The sequence below is a fragment of the Falco rusticolus genome, chromosome 15, assembly GCF_015220075.1.
Source record: "Falco rusticolus isolate bFalRus1 chromosome 15, bFalRus1.pri, whole genome shotgun sequence".
NCBI lineage: Eukaryota > Metazoa > Chordata > Aves > Falconiformes > Falconidae > Falco > Falco rusticolus.
Window position 1 is genome coordinate 15,476,446 of NC_051201.1, and position 22,533 is coordinate 15,498,978.

Genomic DNA, 22,533 nt, shown 5'->3' on the forward strand with positions numbered 1-22,533 from the left:
CCTCCCTGCATGCTCTGCAGAAGCATGGTTGCATTCCTATGTATGTAAGTGAGATGCAGAGATGGAAAATGGCTGGGAAATGGCTAGAAAATGCCACTAAGCAAGAATAATGCTTCCCCTCAAGCTTTCTCGCCAAAACTACCCCCCCTCCTATGGCACTCCAACACCCACTTCTCCTTCACAGTGGCTAAATCCAAGAGTCACACCCTTTCCAGAAGGAAGAGAGCTAGTAAGGGTTTGGGAATACTGGCTGTGGCAATTTATAATCTCATATGGTGTTTCACAGATGTCCCTGCCACCAGATTGTTCATGTGACCTCAGGAAAACCTCCAACAGATTCCCTTACCCTGTCTTACTCATATTCATGTTACAGAAATAGAATTTGAGTTTCTCCTCTTCCTATCCCCAGCTTTAAAACTACATGCAAAGAGAACAAGCCACCAGCGGACCAGAAAAACTCTGAACCGAGAGCCCACTGGCCAGCATCTGGTTACTTTTCATACTCAGTCTTTCCAATCTGTGTTCATAGCTAACAAAGAGTTTACCTGCCATAGCCAGCCTTCACCTGGTATCTTCTGCACCTCCTCCTTTCATACTGACCTTAAATCCCAACTATCTGAGATGTTTAAGTATGGGAATGAATTAGAGTACATTTAAAGATGTCTGCAGAATGAATGTTAAGAGCTATGGATTTCTTCACATAGCTGTGCATAAACAGTAAGACGCTAAATTAAATGCAATAGTAAAGCAGAGCTGAACTTTCAGATGCATCCTCTCCACTTGCTGTGTCTCTCCGAGTAACAGAGGTACTGCTCAAAACCATAAAACCTAACTAGCTGGTATAAACTAACTTTACATAAGCAGTTATGACCTAAACAAAGTTTGAACAGTACATAGCCTCTGGGTACTCCTGCCCCAGTAAGAGGTTTCAGTTTAAATTTAGATTTTTATTGCCCTTGGAATGCTGAGATAAACTTTCAGTCCCACTGGTGCAACTCCAGGAAGAGACTATATTAAATTTTGCTGTTCGTGAAGGAGTGCACCTTCCTTCTATTCATTACCAGGCATGCAAGCCACGTAATAAAGCTGAGCTGTTTTTATTCTTACACAATGTGCATGTTATTATGGCTAGAAGAACTCTGCAAGAGCAGTTCCTATTAGCAGGTGGTATCACACAAGAGCTGAAAATTACATCAGGGGGTCTGGGGGGGTTGAAAACCACGCCTGACACACAGGCCTGACCAGGGCCTGCCAGGGAATGGTCACAGATTCTGTTCTTTACTTCCCTAGCCTGGGATAGATATCTCCATTCCCTTGTTTCAGCAGAAGAAGATTTAGAAGTAACTCAAACACAAACGAACCAGCTTACTAAGATGGTATTCTGAAAACACAACAGTAAAATTAAACATCTGAGTTATGAAAAGCCAAACTAGGAATTTGCTTATTTGACAAGTCTTGAATAGCCTAATACTAGTAACATGCGTTAGTCTTAGGTGCCTAACATTTTTCTAGCATCAGAAAAAAGTAAGCATTGTTAGGCCCAAGTAGAAGTAACAGCTCTGACTCGGGAACAACCCAAGGTATTAATAAAATTATAAATCCATTGGTTTTGTCTAAGGTTTCTTCGTCACTTCCCAAACTGAGTCCATTCTGGAGTCAGAACAGTTTAGCTAACTGGGAACAGCAACCTTTCCCTTACAAGTCATAAGGAAAGATTCACCCACTCCACCACTTGCTTAGTCGTGTAACTGAAAAAAGCATTCCTCATTTCAAATGTAATGATCCATACTGCTGCACAGGCCCTAGGCAGAACAGTTCAGGTAACAGCTGTATTATGTAACGAAGCAGATTCCTACACAAGAACCGATGCAAATCATCATCTGCCTTTATAAAATACACTCGCAAAGCAACTTACGTAGAGTCCAATAACCTGAAAACAGTCTTCAGGGCAAAATAATGGTAACCATGCCTATGACAGAGAAAATAAACGGTGTATCTCTTGATGCAACTTGTCATTATCTTATTGATGTTCTCTCATCAAAATCTCATTCAGTTCTGCTTTTATTTCAAGCAAAAGGTCGTAAGCCTTCAAGGCATTGTGCCCATGCCACAAGTTGTAGGCCTGAACGGGTGGCAGAACCAGTTCCACTTTGGGGAAAATGGATAGAGGTTATCCAGATCTTTACCCTGCTAATAGCAGCTGCAGCTGGTATGAAATGCAGTGTTAAGAGTAGAGCATTACTGATGTGGTTCTCCATTGCATTATTTGCTTTCCACTCTGGTATGAAAAGGAATCCCAATGCTTTTAATCATGTTCATCACGGGGGAAGAGAACCTGTGGTCTAACCTCTAACACAGTAAGCTTAAAGAAGAATCTGTCCTTTTGACTGATCGTTATTGAAATCTTTAATTTGGCAGGTGGTGGGGGTGGTGTTATTTAAAGACAGAGAGGAAGTTTGAAGAGAAAGCCGAGAGGTTGGGTTTTTTTATTTTTTAAAGTCTCAACACTAAAGTCAAATTGACAGCACTTCTCTGATCCCCTTCACCTAGAAGAAAGTTTGTGATTATTTTCTTTCCGCATACAACATAAACAAAAATTGCTTAACATTCCTTTCCTCCTCAGTTCCTAAACTATTCAGCTAGAACTGGCTTAGACGGGCTTCTCTTTTGCCAGTTTGACAAGCCTCCATCTTTTGGCTTCACTTTTAGATCCTTCCAAAGCTGTTTTTTTCTTCAGGAATAGCCTGCAATGTATGGTTCTGGCCCTGGCCCTTTCTCCTTTTCCACAGTATTTTGAAGTTTAATTTTATACCTTTTATAAGGCTTTTGATTTTATTATGTTTTTTGTAACCCCTACTGCCGTCTTTTCTTTACGCTTTTATACATATTGATAACATTATGAATTAGATTACACTGTACAAAAATAAAGCTCACTTTATTTGAAACTCACTGCCATTTTCTTCCGGTTTTTGCACGGGGTTGAGACTCCCTATGAATTTATTTTAAAATCTCCTTTAATCCTCCTGCTGGACTGATTTTTTCCTTTCAGAAAAGGAGGACACTGTTCCAGCCAGAAGAAATGACATAGCATGAAGGAAAAGGGGGGAAAAAAAATCCTGAGTCATGAAAGAAAAGAAGAAATACAAGTGAAAAAGAATTGAGAGGATTAAACTCCACAAACTGGAAGGGACAGAAAAGTAGGACTGAGCTCTAATTGAAAGGAAATAGGGAAGTGACTCTAGGTTAAGAACTAGGTAGATCAAGGAGGGAGAACTTGACCAAAGGAGAGCTGAAGTAAAAGACACCTCTCACCTTTTAGCTCTATTCATTATCCACCCTCTGTCTTCTGCTCCCAGTGAGAGCTGGGAGCCCTTCTGACAAACTTGCTTTGGCCACAGTCAATGCTGAAGCTTGAAAGCAAAGCCTCTGGGACAGGAGCTGCTCTCAGAAGGTCCTGCAAGCACTGTAGTGATGGACCTGCATTGTCCTTCTAAGGGTGGGATGAATACCTGGGCTCCAAGGAACATAAGTTAAGTCAGCTCTTGTTCCCGCATCACTGAGAAAAGGGAAGATCCATATCTAAAGTTTGCAAGTTGATGTCTGATTGCAGTGGAAGCAAAAAAAACACTGCTAAGAGCTAAACACACTGCAGCTGTCTCTTGGTAATCAGCCATCAATAACTAACCACCACCCAGGATCACAGACCACAGCCTGCTTGCCTCACCTGTGTGCAGCCCGGCTGACTCCCTGCAGACCTTTCTGTCAATTAGAGAAGCAGTATTTTTTTTCCCAGTTCATTAACCTTCTTTCTACTTCTACACACCATTCTGGAAAACTCATGTTTACAGTAACTGAATGCACTCTGCACTCATCAGAAGGAGTGTTACAGTGTTAAATCAGAGCCCACAGTTATAAAATACACTGCTTAACCTACCACTCTTAGCCATTCTGTAGTGCAAGGTCACAGCACTTAAAACAGAGCAGTGCCAACTGAGAAAGTTGAAAAGGGCACTATTTTCTGCAATTATTCCCATGGAATGCACAAATGGATTAAAAAAAAAAATATGATCTTTTAATACTTATCCTTCTGAATTGGATGTTAAAAAGTAAATCCCTTTGTGCATCATGGCTATACCTTAATGATGAGTCCAGCAATAAAAAGCCTTCCTATGGATAATTGATATATTTTCTACTACTTGAAGAGGAAAAAAAAAAAAAAAAAAAAGAAATATCCCAAGCTATGACAAGTTTGCGATATAAGTGATATATGATAGTAATTGATATCCTAACAATAGCACACTGTAAAGATAGACTGAAATTATTTTCTTTTCTATTTCTTCCCTATCTGCTCTTCCTCCTCTGTTTCTTTAGTGAGCCAGATTTGCCAGCAAGGCAATTTAATCTTCCAGGGATAAAGAAAGTCTTCCTTGTCTAAGAAACATAAACACTTCTACTGGTCAAGGACAGAAAGCCCAAGAGGAAGAATTATCTACTGACAGTGAGCTATGTTTTTTTTATCTCTAGGAACGGAAGCAGCAGTATTCTGGAAGAAATAACATTGATTTAGCTAGAATGTAAGGAAGACATCTTCTGCGTGATGTATGTTGCCTTCTGGACGAGGGTAGGACAATAGCTTGTATTCCCTGAACAAAATACCTCCTACTGTGCTTTCACTATCATTTAGTGAAAGGTATTTTATTCCCTTGTAACATTAAACTCTGAACCATGAGAAACTTCATGGTCAGTCATGAACCTGGATGGATGCTTATTTAAGGAGCTACCAATTGGGTAATTCTTTTGAGCTGTTACGCCATGCATAAATGGGGAGAGTTACTGTCCTATCCTGTACAGATAACAAAGTAAACCATGCCAGCCAAAGACAGGTACAATTTACCTCCTTGGTAAAACAGACACAGAAACCAAACCTCGCCTATTTGCCTAAGTTTCCAACGTAGATCAAACTTCTCTTCATCAGTTTTGTTACTGCCCTTCACAACATAGCAGTATGTCAACCAGGGTCGATAAAGTAATGTTTAATAAAATAACTTATTAGTCAAAGAAACAAACTTACTAACTTGGGCTTAAATGTAAACACAGAACAAGCCCCACATTTGTCTTGTCTTCACAAACACACATTTGCCATCTTGTCAAGATCCACCTTAAAAGTAGCCGACTCTTGCCTGTGATTCCTTCTAAAATGATGTTTAAAAGGCCACTTTTATCTGCTGATTTAAATACAAAACAACCCTCATACTTCTATTATCTAGCCTGAAGGCACGCACGGCTGGTAAGCTTATGCTTAAGTGCTTTAACTTTAAGAACATGAAGCACCTTGTTGCTTTCAACTGGGTGAACATATTTTTCACATCAAGCACATTCTTAAGTGTTTTGCAAAAATGTAGGTTTCTCAACAGAGTAACTATATATATGGGTATCTATCGCCATCATTTCCTGAGAAACCAATAAGAGATGTAGGGAGCCAATACTTCAGCCAGAATTAACATATTACTGGTTTCCAGCAGAGATCCTAATACCGTATACCAACAGGGTTCTTCTAAACAAGAAAAAAAATTAAGTTAGAAAAGGAAAAGCACAGCATGAACAACCTATAAAGGTAGTGCAGAAAACTGGAAAGGGCTACTAAAGGAAAGAATTATTTTAAGTTAATCTCAGAGACGACAGGAAGTAGATAAACAAAGAGGCAGGCACAAACCGAGTTAACACAGCCAAGAGGGTCGCCTCCTGGTTGGCAAGGCCGAAGTATTGGGATTTATGAGAAGAAAGATGGCTAAACCAATTAGAACTGAAAAGCTGCACAACTTACAGAGGAAACTCAGCAGATGAGCAACTGCATCAGAAGGAATGTACAAAAAATATCTCAAGATATAAAGGACTGTACTTCTACAGCACATTACCAATGTCACAGGCAAAAATGTAAATTGCTGTGGCAAAGGGTTTAAAACTCTCCTGCAAATGGTCATGTGCGGCCAGACCTTACCTTGCTTGCTCTGAAGTGCTTAGTGCTTCCCACCATGTAACAGTCTCTTTGCTTCAAGCTTGCAAAAATGCTTTCCTGCTGTACTGACGCAGAAAGAAGTGTCTTGCATTCCTCCTCTGGTCCCAAGAATAGACATAGGGTTAGCTGTAACCTGGCCACAGTGTAACAGGAGGGAAATTTCCACAAACTGCAAAGGTAAAGGGCTGAGTGAAAAGCAACAGAGTCAGACAGGAACTCACTCAGCTGCACTATGTACAACAGCCTTTGTGCAGGAGTGTTCATTAGACACTACTGTAGATACACTAAGAGAAACGCAGTGCGGTATGATATGCTGTCACCATCAAGGTAAGATGTGACAGATATATTCAGAAAATATAAAATACACTCACACAACTTCAAATTAAGTGAATATATGTGAAACCAACCTGAATAAACACCCCTCCCTTCTTTGGAACATGCTGACATTAACAACATTAATGAGACCAGCTCCTAATTGCATCAATTTGGAAACAACACCCCAACACTGGATTTGCAACATCTTCCAGCTTTGCCCAAAACACATTACAAAACGGGCAACCATTAAAAACATGCTTAAACATTACACTAAAATCATCATTCTGCAGTTGATCTGTGGTCATACAGGACTCATTCATCCTCCCAGCTGCTGAAGTGTAACCAAAGGGACATGGCTGCATTACCACCTTTATTAGCATAAAGCAGTCATGACCAAACCTGCAGGTACTGACTAGTTGGCCTAGCAAACCCGAGCATCAGTTTGCCTGGTTTCAGAGAGGAGCCAGCACAACTTTATACTATGACCATCTCAGCCATCAAGACACAAACGTGTCTGAAACAAAAACTGTACTTCTGTCCTTGATACCGTGTTCTCCATGGTTTTGTATGCACTCCACTTGTTTTGTCTTAAAAACAGCTCCAGAACATTTCAACTGTTTCCTTTCCCACACAAGACAAGTATTCAAATCAACAGTACCATCTAGAAGACCCCTGGTAGACAGAGGGGACATGGCTTCTTTATAAAACCATCTAACATTTCAAGAGAAAATAGTAACAGATGTTATTCACGCTAATACCTTACTTGGTATCTTAAGTTCCAATGCTTTCAATTGTTTTTCTTCTTCTTCTGCATCTTTAATAAAATATAAATATTTTAAGTATGCAAAGTTTGTCACAGGACTAAAACAGGTTATGCACCCAAAGCCTTAGACTGATGGAAGTTAGCATGGCCATCACCAGATAACACTGGACATCTATGGCCCTGTGACATTCCAGTTATTTTCAAAAAGCTATCCTAGTCATCCTAACTTTGGGACAATGGCATCTTTCTACCATGTGTTTGCCACTGAAACTATTAAATGCCTCCACAGTTATCCAGAAGTTTTACATGATCTTGAAAACACAGCCAGAAGAATTTGGTTGTGTTACGTAAGGCCACAGGGCAAATGAAAATAAAATGGGAGAAAAAATATGGATACACTGCTTGCAAAGTTCTAGTTGTCCAAAGAAACCTTGTCTCGAGCAAGTCTACCTGCTGCCTGGAACAACTGAGGTAAAAGACTGGGACGTATTTCTGTAACAACACTGTTCCCTGGTTTCTGCCGTAAGATCCCACAGGAAAAATAAGTTGCAGGAATCTGCACTGCAACACAGCTATGCAAATTTATGTCAGCAGAAAAATCTCATTTAACTACCCACTGGAATTTAAAACCCTATCTTGAAAACTGAGCCCTGGCACCTCTACTTTAATAATGAAAGATCCTCCTCTTCCCATTATAGAGAGAAGCTGATTTTTCTATCAATGTATCTGTTCTAAAGCCCTTTCTAGCCAATGAAGTCTTTCCACTATGTACATTAGGAAAATAAATATGACTTTCACAGGTCAAAATGTTATGTTAAACCAGTGCTTCAAGACTCAGTGCTGTCCCAGCTCAGTCTGGGAAAACAATTTAATTCTGAGTTTGGTCAGAGCTGTGCAATTTTTCATGTATGCAATAAGCTAAATGCAAAGCTAGTAAGTTTATGTATATTAATGGTGCTGAATTCCTAGCAGGGCTCTCAATTAGGTTAATCAAGCCACATTAGGGACCAGGGAATATTACAGGAAACCCAGTGAATATCTCTCTGCTCAGCATATCACTGCAAGAGGTTGACCACATGATAAACTGCGTGGCTACCTGTATTAGTATTTCTGTTATGTATGCAATAACTGCTGAGCTTCATCTCACTATTCTGGATAGAACCAGTCCTGCCATTTCAAAACTAGAGGCTGCAATCCTCTGGGTTGTAAGCACAATCAAGCCTTTGGAAAGGCTCTTCGAAGACCAAAATAATGAGATTAATCACTCAAAGGACACAGGGAAAGAAAAATAAAACCAGATTTAAAAAAAAAAAAAAAAAAAAAAAGACATCAGAAGCTTCTCTTTCCCCACACCTCAACAGACAGAATCATAGGGAAATTCAGCTGTGTTGACAGCTGGGAAATACAAAACCAGGTAAAGAAATTATAAAAACATTTAGAATGGAGTTATGGATCCATGCCGATCAATAATTTTAAAAGATGACTCAATGTATGTCCAAGAATCTGAGGAGAATCAAACTAGGAAGGAGAACTGACCCTTGACAATTCAAGTCCTGTAGACCAGATTTTAACAATTATGAAATCAGGAACAATACCACACGCATGGGAAAAAATAAAATGCTTCTCCATTCTTTCAGTGGAAAGAGTATTTACCAGGGTAGCAGATAAGGCAGTGTGACCCATATCCTGCAGTGTTTTACATGTGTTAGGGTGAGCAATATAACATGTTCAGATTTTTATTTTTTTTAAAGATTCAGCATTTTTGTGACAGCACCAACAAGAACAACTATCATGCAATTAGTGGCTTGGGGTTTTTTGTAACAGAAAAAGTTGCAATTATGTTTATTTTCCACTACAATATTTATCTTTTAAAAAGGGTTGTTTAGTACTGACAAAATTGGGAAACACTGTCAGTACAGAAGCAGCTCATAGAAGATGGCCCTGACTTGAATGACCCTGAAGCCCACAACATTGAAAGAACATTAAAATTTATTAGCATGAAGTGCAACAATGAAATGAGAATTGCCACTACAAGCTGAATGACTATTAATTGCAAACAAAGCAGGAGCCCTCCTGTGATCCTCTAGTCCTTGAATAAGTGTTGTACAGACAAGGAAAAAAAATATTAAAACGGCACTGCTGCTGGATATCTGGCAAGAAATCTTCAACACTTCCGATTAGAAATATAACTGAAATTGATGCACTGGTATTTCTCCTAGCATACTGTACACAACAAATTACTAATATGAATGACAATTATTCACAACTGTCTTCATTTTCCTCAGACTCCGCCAACATCTCTTCCTCAAGGTCTTCTTTCTTCTGACAGCTTTGCAGAATTTCACAGTCTCGCCCAACTAGAACTACTCTCCAAAATACAGCAAGGAGGCACAAGAGAAGGATGAGGATAAGATACAAATATGTATGACTTGCTACACTACATCAGAATGAAAATTAAGAGGTCACTAATAACAACAGTGCTACAAGTAACATTCTGCAAGGAAAACTCATGACACTGAACCCACTTTCGTTAGTGAATCTAGGCACAAGAGGCAGGAGACCCTTGGAAACTTTTTTACAAGCCTAGGTGCCCATACAATGCTAGAACCATTCTCCAATAGCTCCACAGCTCTCTCCTAAAGGAGAATTCCCCAAACAGGACTTCCCAGCATCCCAGACGTGCCCTAAGCTCAGAACAGCAAGATTCATTTTAGGAATCCCATACTGTAAGAAACGAAATGCAACTGGAGAAACATACTACATCTTCCCACCAACACAGGTATAAAGCTGCAGAAGGGCAAACGGCATCATCTTCCTCACTTGTCCAGCTGAAGGCTCAAAGTTGCAATGGGGGAGATGGAGCAAGCTCTGCACCCAGATGCGCACAGCTGTTTACACAGGGATGAACATTGCCACTGACCCAGGACCACTGGACCAGAGGGACCCCGTTGCCTTGTATCCTAGGAAGCTTGGAGGTGATAGTGGAAGGCAGGGGAAACGCACCTGATTCAGATAACCCCGGGTGCAGGCAACACAGCCTCAAGTCCATGCTGGGTTTCCAGCAAGAGTGTTGAGAGCACAGAGAGAAGCAATGCCCTAAGACACAGAGACTGATTATTGCTAGCCTTACTGAGCCCTCTTCTCCCACAGCAAGGCACACAGCTTATTTCCCTCTCCACAAAAAATGCAAGGCCTCTTTTTATTCCGGGCAAGCAACAAGAGAGGCCTTTTGGCAACCCTTAGCTGCCAGAGTACACTCTGTGCTTACCCCACTGACCCTGCCCAAGGGGAGGCAAGAAAACCAGTTCTGTGAGCTCAGCCCCACTGCTGGGATTTCTGCACTACAGGGGTTCCCACAGAACCTCAGCCTTCCCCCTCTCCCCCTGCACAAGCCACTGAAGGTGCCTCCAGCAAAACGCTGATCGTTCCCCTTCAGGCCACCTTTTCATTTAAGCAGAAAGGACAGTTCCAGAGGTCGCCCTCAGGGATACAGAACACAGATGATGCACACAAACTGCTTCCGACTTGCTCTCCTCCAGCCCCCACAGTACCGTCCCCTCTCCCAGCCCCTAAAACCCCACCAGGTGGCCGGCCCACGCCGCGCCCTTCGCCCCCCTTACCTGTCGCAGCCCTTCACCCTGCTCCAGCCAGGCTCGGCCAGCATTTGCGGCGTCCATCTCCCCCTCCCAAAACGGATCGCGGCAGCGGGTCAGGCGAGGCGCTCCCCGCCAGGGGCGGCACAGCCGCTGCCGCCCAAGATCCCGCAGCAGAGCGAGCGGCTCGCTGTGACCCCGGCAGCCGCGCAGCCCTCCCCTCCGCCCGGCAGCGGCTCTGCCGCCGCGCCGAGCCCGCCGCGCAGCCGGGGGCTGGAGGGAGCCGGCTGCCCGGCCATGCACGAAGCCCTGCCTCTGCTGGCTCCTCGGGAGCGGCTCTTCCAAGCGAACTTACTGGGCTTCGAGCCGTACCGGGGGGCTAGAAGAGGGGAAATTATGTTCTGCAGAGTGTGCATTAGCTATTCCCAGAATTAAGTGCATTTGACTTTCCCTTCTTTAGGGCCAAACTCGCTGTCTCCTGCTGGAGTTATTAATCTTTACATTCACATTGCTTGTGCAGAAGCGAGTTAGTTGGCTTGCTTCTCTCCCTTCCTACCCCATCACCCCCACACGCACTCCCTAAAAACCCAACAATTAAAAATGTGGATTTTTTTCCTCTAATTCCCCTACATTGTGTAATTATAGTCACATTAGAAATCAATCAACTCTGGTCATTACCATTAGTGATATGCTCATAAACCAAACACTAGTCATGCTAATGAACTGAACGAAACATAATTTCTTGTTGTGTAAACCGATGCTCAACGCTAATCAGCAATAAATTCAATCAGACATTACCTACATCAACTGAAAAACACATTAAAGCTGCATACAGAGCAGTAGCTGCTCACATCTGGGGGAAGCTCGGGCGCATGCCCAGGAGCGGGCTCAGCAGTACCGCAGCTGCGGGGGCTGGGTACGGGGCCGCCAGAGCCCTGAGGGCACATGGTCCCCCCACGAGGGACCCCTCGGTGGCAGGGAGCCTGGCAGGAGCCGCTGTGCTGCAGGCGGGACAGGCCACCGGGCCCACGCCACCGCCTGTAGTGGCTACTGCCCACAGCTCACCAGTCACGGTGAGACTGCCAAGCAAAGCCAAGGGCAGCCGTGGCCCTGCCGGTCCCTCACCTTCTCCTGCCCCCACAGCACCCAGCTGGCAGTGCCCAGAGCCGCTGCGGGCCCAGAGGCCGTGGCTGGCTTTGCCTACTCAAAATGGCGGCCCGGCCTGCGGGGCCGCCTCAGCAGCCAAGCGAGTGCATCCACGGGCGGGCTGGCAGAACCGGCCTGGCACGCTTACCCACACCACGCCGGCGGCTGCTTGCACCCGGGTCCCGTTTCCTTCGGCGTGCCCGTCCCCTCGGAGGCCATTCTCCTCCTGCAAAACCCCCGAGGTGCCCACGGCTCCCGAGGCCCGGCGGCAGCCGCCGAGCAAAATGGCGGCGCCTCGCCTGGCGGCAGCACGTGAGCCCCGCCCGCCGGGCGGCCCCGTCCCTCGGCGATCGCCGAGCCCGCCAAAACGAAACGCTCGTGTCACGGTTTCCCACCTTAAACACGGGGCGAAAGCACCGGCCACGCGTGGAGATGGCTACGAGCACGGGCAGCGCTCCCTCTGTGCCCGGGGGCACGGCCCGGTGCTGCTCCCCCGACCCCCGGGAGGCGCCGCGGTAACGGCTCCCCGCCGCCGGACGCCAGGGTGCGTCGCGGCCCTCCGCTCCCAGGGCCGGCCCCACGCCTCTGGCCGCGGGGCGCAGGGACGGGGCTGAGGGAGTTGGGTCAGTCACAGCCCGTCGCTGAAGCCCGTCACCCGGCGGCAGCCCGGACGCGCTCCCCGCCGCCACGCCAGCTCCGGGCGGTGCGGGCAGGCAGCGGGACGCGCCCTCCCCCCCGGGCAGCCGGGGCGGGAGCGAGCTGCGGGGCCGGGGCGGGGACTCCCGGGCCCGGCCGAGCGCGCTGTGGCGGCTTTACCTCCCCGAGGCGGCCGCGGGGCCGGTATCCCCTGGCCGCGGCCCGGCTCCGCCCGAGAGCAGCGCGGTGCGCAGGGCTGAAGGGGCTGGCTGCGCGGGCGCGGAACAGACGGCGTTTCTTCGGGCAGCCGCGGCGGCGTTTTTTAACAGCCGCAGAGCAGCGATTTGCTGCGACTGAGGATAATACCATTTCCAGCTGCACAATATTAATGAGACACTCACAACCAGGGGAAAACTTTAAGCGAAAGGTGGGGGGTTTATTTGCTTCGCGTTAAGGGAGGGGGGAAAAAAACAAACAAGGACATGCATCAGCACCCTCAGCCCTGCACCTGCGGCGCTTGCCGGGGCATCCCCGCGGTGGGCCGGCCGGGGCCGCAGCCCGGCGCTCGGGGCGGCTGAGGGCACAGGGCAGCCGTCGTTTCTCCTGCAGCCCGGTAGTTTTTGTTTCCCCTTGCGTTTGTTTGTTTGTTTGTTGGTGGGTTTTGTTTTTTGGGGTTTTTTTGGCTCACTTTGCCCCCTCGCCGTGGTCACGGGGGGCGGGAGCGGCTTCCCCATGCCCGCGGCCCGTGGGGAGCGCTGCCGGGGCGGCGGGGCCGGGCGGGGGGCGGCAGCCCGGGCAGGCTGCAGGGGAAAGTCGCATTAAAGTGCCTGGTACTGAGAGGGGAGCCTGCAGCCCGGAGGACCCGAGGTGCGGGCTGTCTCGAGCAGGTTATAACTCCAGGTGAAGGCAGCCCGTTATTAAACCCTTCTTCGTGAATCTCAGCCGTTTCCCCGCCCGGCTCCTGGCCCGCGGCCGCAGGTGCCGGGCTCCCGGCGGGCGGCTGGCGGGGCCGGCCCGCGCCTTCCCCGCTGCTGCGCGGCCACGAATCGCGACGTGCGCCAGTCGGCAGCCGCGGGGGGGACAGGGCGTTCTGGCCCCGCAGGCGACTGAGGGGCAGGTGCTGACGCGCGGCTGGTGCCTCTCGCCTGGACCGGCGGTGCCGCGGCCGCCCCCGGCGTAGGCAGAGCCCGGGCCGGCCCCGCTCCGCTCCCCGCCGGCCGCCCCCGCGCAACGCGGCGCGGAGGGCCGGGCCCGTGAGGCGGCCCTGCCGGCCCCTTCCCAGGGCACAACCTGTGAATAAAGCGAGGAGCGCTGCTTATTGTGCTCGTGTTAACCCTCCCCTCCCCCCTCGGAGCTCATTAAATCCCTCCCGGAGCCGGGGGCTCGTGCGACTCGGCCGGTGCCGCAGCCAGGGCGCGGGGCGGCCGCGCGCAGCCCGGGGGGTCGTTTCACCGGTTTGTTTGACATTAAAGTTTAGATACAATCGAAATCCTCGTACGCACCTTTTAATAAAAGTAGTAATCTCTTTTGAGTACTGCAAAATTATAGCATTTACATCTTTAAAAGACCGTAAACAAAATAATACTAGCAAATAAATAATACTAGCATCAAAGTATACATTGTCAGGTATTTTTAGACGGCCGTATAAAATGCGATCTGGTTTATAGAATATAATACAGATAAATGCTATAAAGAAGCGGATAGAAGAGGCGGCGGGAAACCTCCTAGCGACGATCCGCTCGGGCTGCCGGCACCGCCCGCGGGGGTTGCGCGCCCGCGCTGACCGGCGGGGCCCCGCGCAGGGCAGGCGGGGGCTGCGCGGGGCCCTGCGGCCGCCCCCGGGACCCCCCGCCACGGTCCTTCCCCACTGCCGCAGCCCCGGGGCCACGCCGAGCCTTCTCCCCCTGCCTCCCTCTATTGAGAAACCTTATTTCCGGTTAAGAAAAATAAAAGTCCCATTTAAACTTTATTGAATTAAAGCAAAAATTAATTTTCGATATTCACACATATATTACAGAGTAATAGTAAAAGTTCAATATACTTCCTGGCGTTTAGTTGGGCCACATTGTACAAGAGCAAAACAAGCATCAAAACATTTAGCAGCCTTAAATTTCACAATCACTCAGAATTACATAGAAATATTGAAATACTCTGGTCAGCCTTGGCTGTGAATAGTTCTTCATGTAGAAATTTTTCCTTTTGCCAGCCAGTACACAGCAAGAATTGCATTTTCCCTTCCATCATGGCATCCATGTATTCAAAAATACTTTGCTTTTTGTTTTTTGTTGTTTTTAAAAGTTAAACTCAGAGAAAGAGTCAAGATTAACATGTTTTAAAAACAAAACTACAAAATATGCTGTAAAGGACAATGGAAATATCTAAAGTCTACTCGTCTGTGGCAGAAACCATGGGGGAACAATGGCAGATTACACCAGTGACACGGAGATGGGAACTAATTTTGTGGGAGGAGAGAGAAGAATATAAATGGGGATTTGATCAATTATAGTGTCTCCCGCCTGTTGGCTGCAACACAAGAAAAATAAGTAGTAATTCTTCAAAGCAGGTGTACACAAACCTAAGCAGGATTTAGCTTCTTTAATATTTGAATGTAAAAAGTCTGCTGTCCACGACTCTTTAAACCCAGCTAGGACTCAGGAATTTGTACGAGATCTCTCCCTTTCCTTGGACGAGAAGTGATTTAAAGCGGGAACACTAGAAATCCAGAGAATGTTGAATACTTCCAGCCACCCATCAAGTTTCCTCTCTCCAGTTTTAGATAAGCTCTGTCTCCTTTTTCCATCTGAATCAGGACTCCATTGCTAGCAGCTTCTCGGGTCACATCTTGGTCCCCTGCAAAGGCAGAAATCACTGGCCACCCATTTAGCATCAAACTCACCTAAAGAGCAAGATAAAACAAAGCTCTCCGTCAATTAGAGTCAGAAAACGACACCGCTGGGGCTCGCCTGGCAGGCGAAACGCTTAGTTAAGAAAAGGCCTCTTTTGACAGCTGAAACTCCAGCCCCATAAAAATGAAGTATCAATCTGAACCCAGCTAAGGTATGTACTCCAAAGGAAGAAGCCTTTCACTGCTGTTTTAGACAAACACATCAAAACACCCGGTGCATATAAAACAGGACATTGATCCTATTTTGAAGATTTCAATAGGGTGCCTGTGTTTTCAGGCTATGAAAAGAGGTCTGCTCGTACTTATTGAAAGATGGCTTTATGCGAAACCTCAGAGACAGCGAGGAGCAGAGCCACAGCCGCCAGAGTCAGAGCGTTTGAAGTGTATTCAAGAGGTAGTTTTCCTTTGTTAGGCGGCAAAGACAATATGCCACGGTACAGTCAATAAGCTCCGCTTGGCTCACATTAATGATCCCGGGACTGCATACCCCACATTAATAATGCACTACCTGCCCAACCCAGGTGTGTGAAGCCGCTTACACCAGAAGGGTGCTATACAGCTGTGCATTCACCTTTGCAACGTGCATCGCTGCGCAGACACATTTCCCATCTAGGTCGTGCTACCTGGCTTCGGGCCGGTAATTTATCGTCCCTACCTGGAGGCGCGTATGCACTGAACCACAGACAAATGGCGCGTATAGGGCAGCCGCATACCCACGGAGCTATATTCATTACAGTATCCGTGCCGTGGCCGCCTCCCTGTCCCCCAGATCCATCGGAAGGCTTCTGCCACCCGGGCGTGGGCGTCCAGCCCACGGGGGCCGCGGCACCCAGGGCTCCGCGCAGGGACGCGCCGCTCGGCTCGGGGCAGCCCGCGGGCCCTGCCCTCCCGTCCCGGGACGGCTTAGGCGGGCCGGGGCCGGGCGGAGGCCCAGGGGGCTGCGCGGCCCTCTGGGCTCCGTCCCCTCGGGCGGGGAAGCGCCGGGAGGTCGGTGCTCCCGGCGGCGGCCGGGGGGCAGGTGCCCGCCCCGCCGCCCGCCCCCGCCGGGCCGCGGACCCGGGCCGCTCCCTCCCGCCGTGCCCGCGGAGCGCGGCGCTGGCGGCTGACCTGGATGGTTTGCCTGTTGTACACTTTCACCACGTGAAAATTGAAACTGTAAATGCCTTTCCTGGGCGAGATGAAAGTGCTCCGCTCCGAGTCGAAGTTGCTGCCGATATTCACTAGTACCTGGAAGGGAAGGGCACCGTCAGCACCTCGGCGGGGCCCCCGCCGCCGCCCAGCCCCGCTGCCCCGCGGCCGCCCCCGGTCCCCAGCGCCCACCCCCGTCCCCCGTGCCGGGCCCCGCGGGGCGGCGCGTCCCCGGCCCGGCCCCGCCACTGTCCCCGGCAACTTCTCCCGCGGCGGCGCGCCCGGAGCCCCGCTGCGCCCGCCCCACCTGGTCGAAGTAGATGATCATGGTGCGGTTGCTCATCTCGGAGGGCTCGTGGTTGGTGCTGCGGATGGCGGAGAAGGCGACCTTGGCGCTGCCGGAGCGCACGGAGATGCCGAGCGCCGTGCCGGTGGGGTCGGAGGTGGGGTTGGAGTCGCACACCACGAGGCACTTCCCCTCCAGCACGATGGGCTCCGTCTCGTTCTGCCCGCACGCCAGCCACGCCGCGCCCAGCAGCAGCCCCAGCCCCAGCCCCAGCCCCGGGCCCCGCATGGCGCCGCGCTCCCTTCGCTCCGCGCCGCTCCGCGCCGGGCGGCACGTCTGGGCTCCGCTCCGCTCGCTCCCTGCCCGGCCGCGCTTTCAGAGCGGGGCCGAGAGCGCCCCGCCGGGTGGGAAGCGGCGGCGAGGAGGCACGGGAGCGCCGGCACTCATAGCGCGGCGCGGAGCGCGGCGGGGCGGGGCAGGGCGGTGCGGGGCCGAGCGGAGCGCTGTGGAGCGGTGCGGTGCGGTGCGGTGCGGAGCCGCCCGCCGCGCCGCGCGGGGCTGACGAAGGCGGCGGGAGGCGGCGGCGCTGCCGGGGCTGCCGGCGAGCACAAAGACGGCGCGGGGCGCGGCCCCGCCTCCCCACCGGCCCCGCGCTGGCGTCAGCGCCCCGCGCCCGCCTCCGCCGCGCCCGGCCCAACCGGCGCCCGCCGCGCGCCGCCGCCGCCAATGGCCGCGCAGTCCGCCCGCCGCCACCTGACGCCGCCGCTTTTGTTAGGCGGCGCGGGCGCGGGCGCGGGAGCAGGTGCCGAACAGCCGCCCGCACCGCACCGCACCGCACCGCGCAGGTAGGAGCGCCGGGGCGCGGCGGCACCGCGCGGGGCCGGGACGGCGCGGCGGGGACGGGGAGCGGAGCGGCGAGGCCCGCGGCAGGCCGGGCGGCCGGGAGCGGCGAAACCCGGCCGGGGGCCCGGGGGGCGGCCCGCCGCTGCGGCCCCGCTTCGCGCCTGGGCGGGGAAGGCTGGAAGGGCGCGGGCGGCCGCGCGGCGCGACGGGGACCGGCCGCCGGCCGCGGGCGGGAGGGGCGCCACCGGGTGCGCTCCGAGCAGGGGCGGGCCCGGCCCCGGCCCTCCCCGCCGCAGGTCGCTCCCTTGCCGGCGTGGCCGAGTCTCCTCCGCCGCCTCGCTCGCGCCCCGGGGGAGGAACCGAGCGCTGCGGCTCCGGCCGGGCTCACGGGGCAGGAAACTTTCAAAGCGCAGCGAGCCTTCCCCGGGGCCCGCGGCCGGTGCGGCCGGTCACGCCCCCGGCGTCTGCCCGGCCGGTGCTCCGCGCCCTGCCCCGGTGGCTGCGGCCCGCAGCGCGCTTAGAATTCTAAGGCCGCTGGCACTTCCCAGGGTGCTGATGGCTTTCTCTTGGTGGACATCGGACCCGTGTTCCTTCTGGATGTGCTATCAAAAAATCATAACCCGGGATTGCAAGAGAAGAGCTTTACCGATAAACCGTTAGAAACAAAGCACTGGAGCAAAATACTTCTCTAACTGGCAGCTCTTGTTTGCAAAACTAAACTTATATTCAGAGAGAAAAACTTATACGGAGTTTGTAGCATCTTCTCTGGAAAATTGACTACCATCCAAAACTGGGCTCCGGTGCAAATAATTATGAATTTTGGTAAAGGCTTTATGTTACTGTGCTGTTCTGATTGTGTGATTCGTAAGACTTTACCTGGCAAACTGCTCTCTTCTACAAATAAAACTTTATTCCTGTTACTGCCCCGCTAAGTTAAATGCGTGTCTGTTAAGTTGCTGGGGCAGCAGCAGGTGAAGGATCGGCGGTTGCCAGTGGCTTGGCTCTGGCTGGTTGTGAGGGGACAGGACATGGCAAGGACCACCCACCCCCCCACACACTTTATTTTAGACATTCAGCAGTGAAGCAGACTGGAAAACAGTGCAGTGGCAAATTGGGTAAAGGGGAAGGAAAGTGGTCAGAAAGGAGCTGGAGTGATAATAAAATAGAAAAAACAGCACTTCTGAGAAGTAGAAAATAAGATAAACTGAGTGGGTGGAGCCACAACTAGAAGGCGTGTTAGGTTTTACTTTTAAGACTTACGCTTATGATGTATTATGTATTATCACTGCTGGCCTTCTTAACTGGGTCCAAGGTCAGAATCAGAAACTATTTAAAAAATAGAATAAATATTCCTAAGTATTTCTAAGGGGTGCTCGTAAGGCTAAACAAATAAAAATCGGCAAAAATGAGCATTTTGCATCCTCGTCAGCATTGGTGAAGTGACATGGGGAGATGGGAGCTGAAGGAGCACAGCTCTGCCCTTGTATGTTCTGTGCTTGACTGTGTAGTCCTTCAACATACAGGGCTCTTGTTTATGTAAAAACTACTCATATATTTCTCTTTTAAGACACTTCTTGTGCATGACAAGGAGTCAATCCTCTTGTGCTACGGAGCTTGTTATTTGTAGCTTTGAATCCAGGAGGGGTTTCCTTTCCGAGCTGGAAGTTGTCCTGGATGCTGTGTGGTGGCCCCCCTGCGAGGAGGCAGGGTGGGCCTTCCTCCCCCAGCTGCCTTGACCGCTTCGCAGGCTCTGATGGACAGAGCTCACAGAAAGAACAAGAACAGATGGGCCTGAAAAAACGAACAAGTCTCCCACTTTTACCAGAAGCCCTCTTCCTCACACAGGAGGCGGGCAGGCAGGCAGGGAGGGATGCAAAGTTTTCTGTGCCAGACACTATCGTTGCCATGGACAATCAGTCTTGCGCACTTGACTAGCACTGTAGCACTCAGCTTCAGCAGTTCTGGCTTTAATGAACTAACACCAGCCATGCAAATTAGACATTACTTCATTTTCATTAAATATCACATGCAGCGTTAGGCAGTTATGTTGATTTTCTCTGTATTGACAACAGCCTCTGACTCGTACTGGGAACAAAGAAGAGATGCTCAGCAGGAGGATGTAGGCACTGATATATAAGAACGCAGCATAATTAGTGATGTGTGGCAGAAAGCTCCCAAGCTAGGAGTGCAGATTTGCAAATCCAGATGTTTACAGAGGGCCAGGAATTACATTACCCGGTCTAATTACAAACTGCCTTGTTAATCAATGTCATTGAGATACAGCAGGGCAATTGTTATTCAGATACAAGGGGAACGCTTTCAAGGTATTAACAAACTGCAATAGATGTCATAGATACTAGACTGAAATTAATGTTATTTGTCAAGCAGAGCTCTTCATTTGTTTGACATTTGCTTTTAAGAAATACTTTTGTGGATATGGAGAAAATGTCCATTGCACAGTAACTAGCCATGATGTTGATGTTGACAGATCAACCACACAGACTATTAGTTTCTAGGACTCCCCTAATGTTTCACCCATGCTTAAAGCAAAAAAAAAAAAAAAAAAACCAAAACCCAACCATAACAAACAACCTGGAAATAATCTGGAGGGAAAAAATGTAATGGAATGATCCTCACAAGTCTCTGAAGAACTGCTTCAGGACTGGTTACTATTCTGCTCAGATGATGAGAGGGTTGTTTATTTTGTTCCAGAAAAAAAAATATGGAGAGACCAAAATAACCTGGTTTTTACCTCTTACAGAAGCAAGTTTGAAGCTCGGAGGTATTGAACTGTTATCTGTAGAAACCAAAATACAGTTTAGCCACAGAGCAGTTTAAATCACGAGCAGCAGCAACATTACCTGCCCTGCATTACACTGTTGGTGAGCCTTAATCCTATTTTAGGAAAATTATCCTTAGAAACTCAGTCTCACTAGACATTTAACTTTAGCTTCACTTAGGAAGAAAGCCTCTAAGAGGGGCCAGTGTAAGTTGCTCTGAAAACAAGTACTGAGAAATCTACTGGAAACCTTTATTTTTCCTTTGAGAGAATAATTTATCAAGAGGTTAGCTAGCTGTGTATAAAACCACCTTTTCACAGACTACTTGCCTTTTGATTTAATCCTTCTTGAGTAAGAAATGCAAGGTCTGGCCCTTAACTGGATAACTTATATGAAATGCAGTTTGTTCACAGTTCTGAAAATGCAGTTTGTTCACTGCTGTATTAGTTTATAAAGTATAAACAGCAAAAAGCAATTCAGGGATTTATATATGCCCATATAAACTTAAGATACTTGTCTTCCCAAGCATCTGCTGGGATTCTGTACAAAGTCTGAAGATGTGCGAGAATGAGATTTAGAGCAAAACTGCTCTTGCTGATTCACACTGTGCACTATCTACAACCATCTGATTTGCTGTTGTAAGAGAGGTTTGCATGTATTTATGGTGATTTGCTTATGGTGTCACCTTCAGCTTCCACAGCAAGCAATTAAGGTATCTCAAAGAGCAGACTGAGTTCAGTGAGAGTGTGCACAGCAGGAGCAGATGAACTGTTAAGGTGCCATCCAGCCGAAATTATCTGTAACGTTCCACACCCTGTAGAATAAGAAAGGCCGCAGAGACTTTCGTGCCACAGTCTTGTCAGCGCAGGTCATACACAGCAGAGAAAGGACAGAGAATGGTACAGGCAGGCTGGTTCAGGTGCCAGGGGAGGACACCACCAGGGATCCAAAGAGATCTTGTGATCACTTGTGCTTGCAGGAGAAAGATGGCATCACTGAGGGTAAAACTCATCAGGAGCATGGGCACCCAAAGAGTGCATATGCACTCCAAGGTGGGCACCTGAGAATAACTGCCAGGTGATTATTTGTGTATGTTCACGTCCAAATGTTCTGTAATTTTATTTGATCAAACGAAACCAGATTGCTTCCCAAAATTAATCACACACTCCTTCCTACAGAAAAATAGTTCTGATTTTTACTTTCAATCTCACTTCTAGCCAGAGAATATCAAACAAAATAAGCTTAGGGTTTTCTCTGTACCTTCATGTGTTTTGAATTGTTCAAAAAGAAGATTGTGATAAAATGTTGAAATAAAACCTCACCTTTTCCAGTTTGCAGTCGTGGCAAATCTCAGTCTTAGAAGTGGGCATTTTTGATGGATATGGGTAGCTGCAAACAGAAGATCAAAGGGGAAACTGTTACACAATCTTAACCAAAGTGGGGATTGCAGCAGTACATGAATATAAAATTGTCTACCTTGAAGGTTCATTGGGCTGCACAGAAATTGGGGTTTGTGTATTTTGAAGAACAACACATTTTATTAAGATAATGTGGATGACGACTGCTGCTTTTTATTGAGTGCCTGCAATACAGTATTTGACTTCTAATCTCCCATATATATATATATATATAAAATAAGGTAACTTTTACACTGGGAAAGAATATTAGCTCACTGCTAAGGATATTTGAAAACCATCCTTAAGACAACTACTAAACATTCTGGTGTACAGAACCATAATTGTCCATATGTAGTATAGTGCTGTCAAGCTTTTCTTTTTTCTTTTTCTTTTTCATTTTTTTTTGAAGTAACATTGAATTTCAGTCTCATCTTAAAAGCTGTCTGCTTTACAGATAGATCTCTGTTGTTGTATTTACTGGTAACATGCAAGTTAGTTCATTACTTGGATGGGATATTAGCAGGTTTTCTTTCAGATACAAAAAATTTCTAAGTGAGTGATGATGCCAAGGTCAGGAGCCTCATTTGGTTTTCTTGTTATAGACTTTTATCAAAACAAGTGCTTTCTTACAAATAAATAACTCAAATTGGAAATTAGTCACCATTCAGATAGGTAATTATATTTTAACAGGGCAAAATCCCAACCCAAGCTGCCAGAGAACTCAG

The 22,533-nt window shown here is 48.5% G+C and overlaps 2 protein-coding genes and 2 long non-coding RNA genes across 4 annotated transcripts in view; 2 read left to right on the forward strand and 2 right to left on the reverse strand.

The window, feature by feature from the left end:
• LOC119158059 overlaps positions 1-10,866 on the reverse strand; it is a 30,884-nt gene extending 20,018 nt beyond the window's left edge. The window contains exon 1 of the long non-coding RNA XR_005107745.1: positions 10,715-10,866. This is a non-coding gene — a long non-coding RNA (uncharacterized LOC119158059). The remainder of the gene's footprint in view (positions 1-10,714) is intronic.
• Positions 10,867-11,559: 693 nt separating this feature from the next.
• LOC119157993 (nascent polypeptide-associated complex subunit alpha, muscle-specific form-like) lies at positions 11,560-12,447 on the forward strand. The gene has a single exon (XM_037409446.1). It carries the CDS (start codon positions 11,560-11,562, stop codon positions 12,445-12,447), a length of 888 nt encoding a protein of 295 aa, XP_037265343.1.
• A 1,969-nt stretch (positions 12,448-14,416) lies between these two features.
• On the reverse strand, positions 14,417-17,450 carry CBLN1 (cerebellin 1 precursor). Its single transcript, XM_037409565.1, has 3 exons — positions 16,810-17,450; positions 16,482-16,601; positions 14,417-15,365 (listed from the first exon to the last, which is right to left on the reverse strand). The coding sequence occupies exons 1-3, from the start codon at positions 17,074-17,076 to the stop codon at positions 15,168-15,170; spliced, it is 585 nt and encodes a 194-aa protein (XP_037265462.1). The 5' UTR covers positions 17,077-17,450; the 3' UTR covers positions 14,417-15,167.
• A 77-nt stretch (positions 17,451-17,527) lies between these two features.
• Positions 17,528-18,569, forward strand: LOC119157887. Its single transcript, XR_005107693.1, has 2 exons — positions 17,528-17,633; positions 18,180-18,569. It is a non-coding gene; the product is annotated as an uncharacterized LOC119157887 (long non-coding RNA).
• The last annotated feature ends 3,964 nt before the right edge of the window (positions 18,570-22,533 follow it).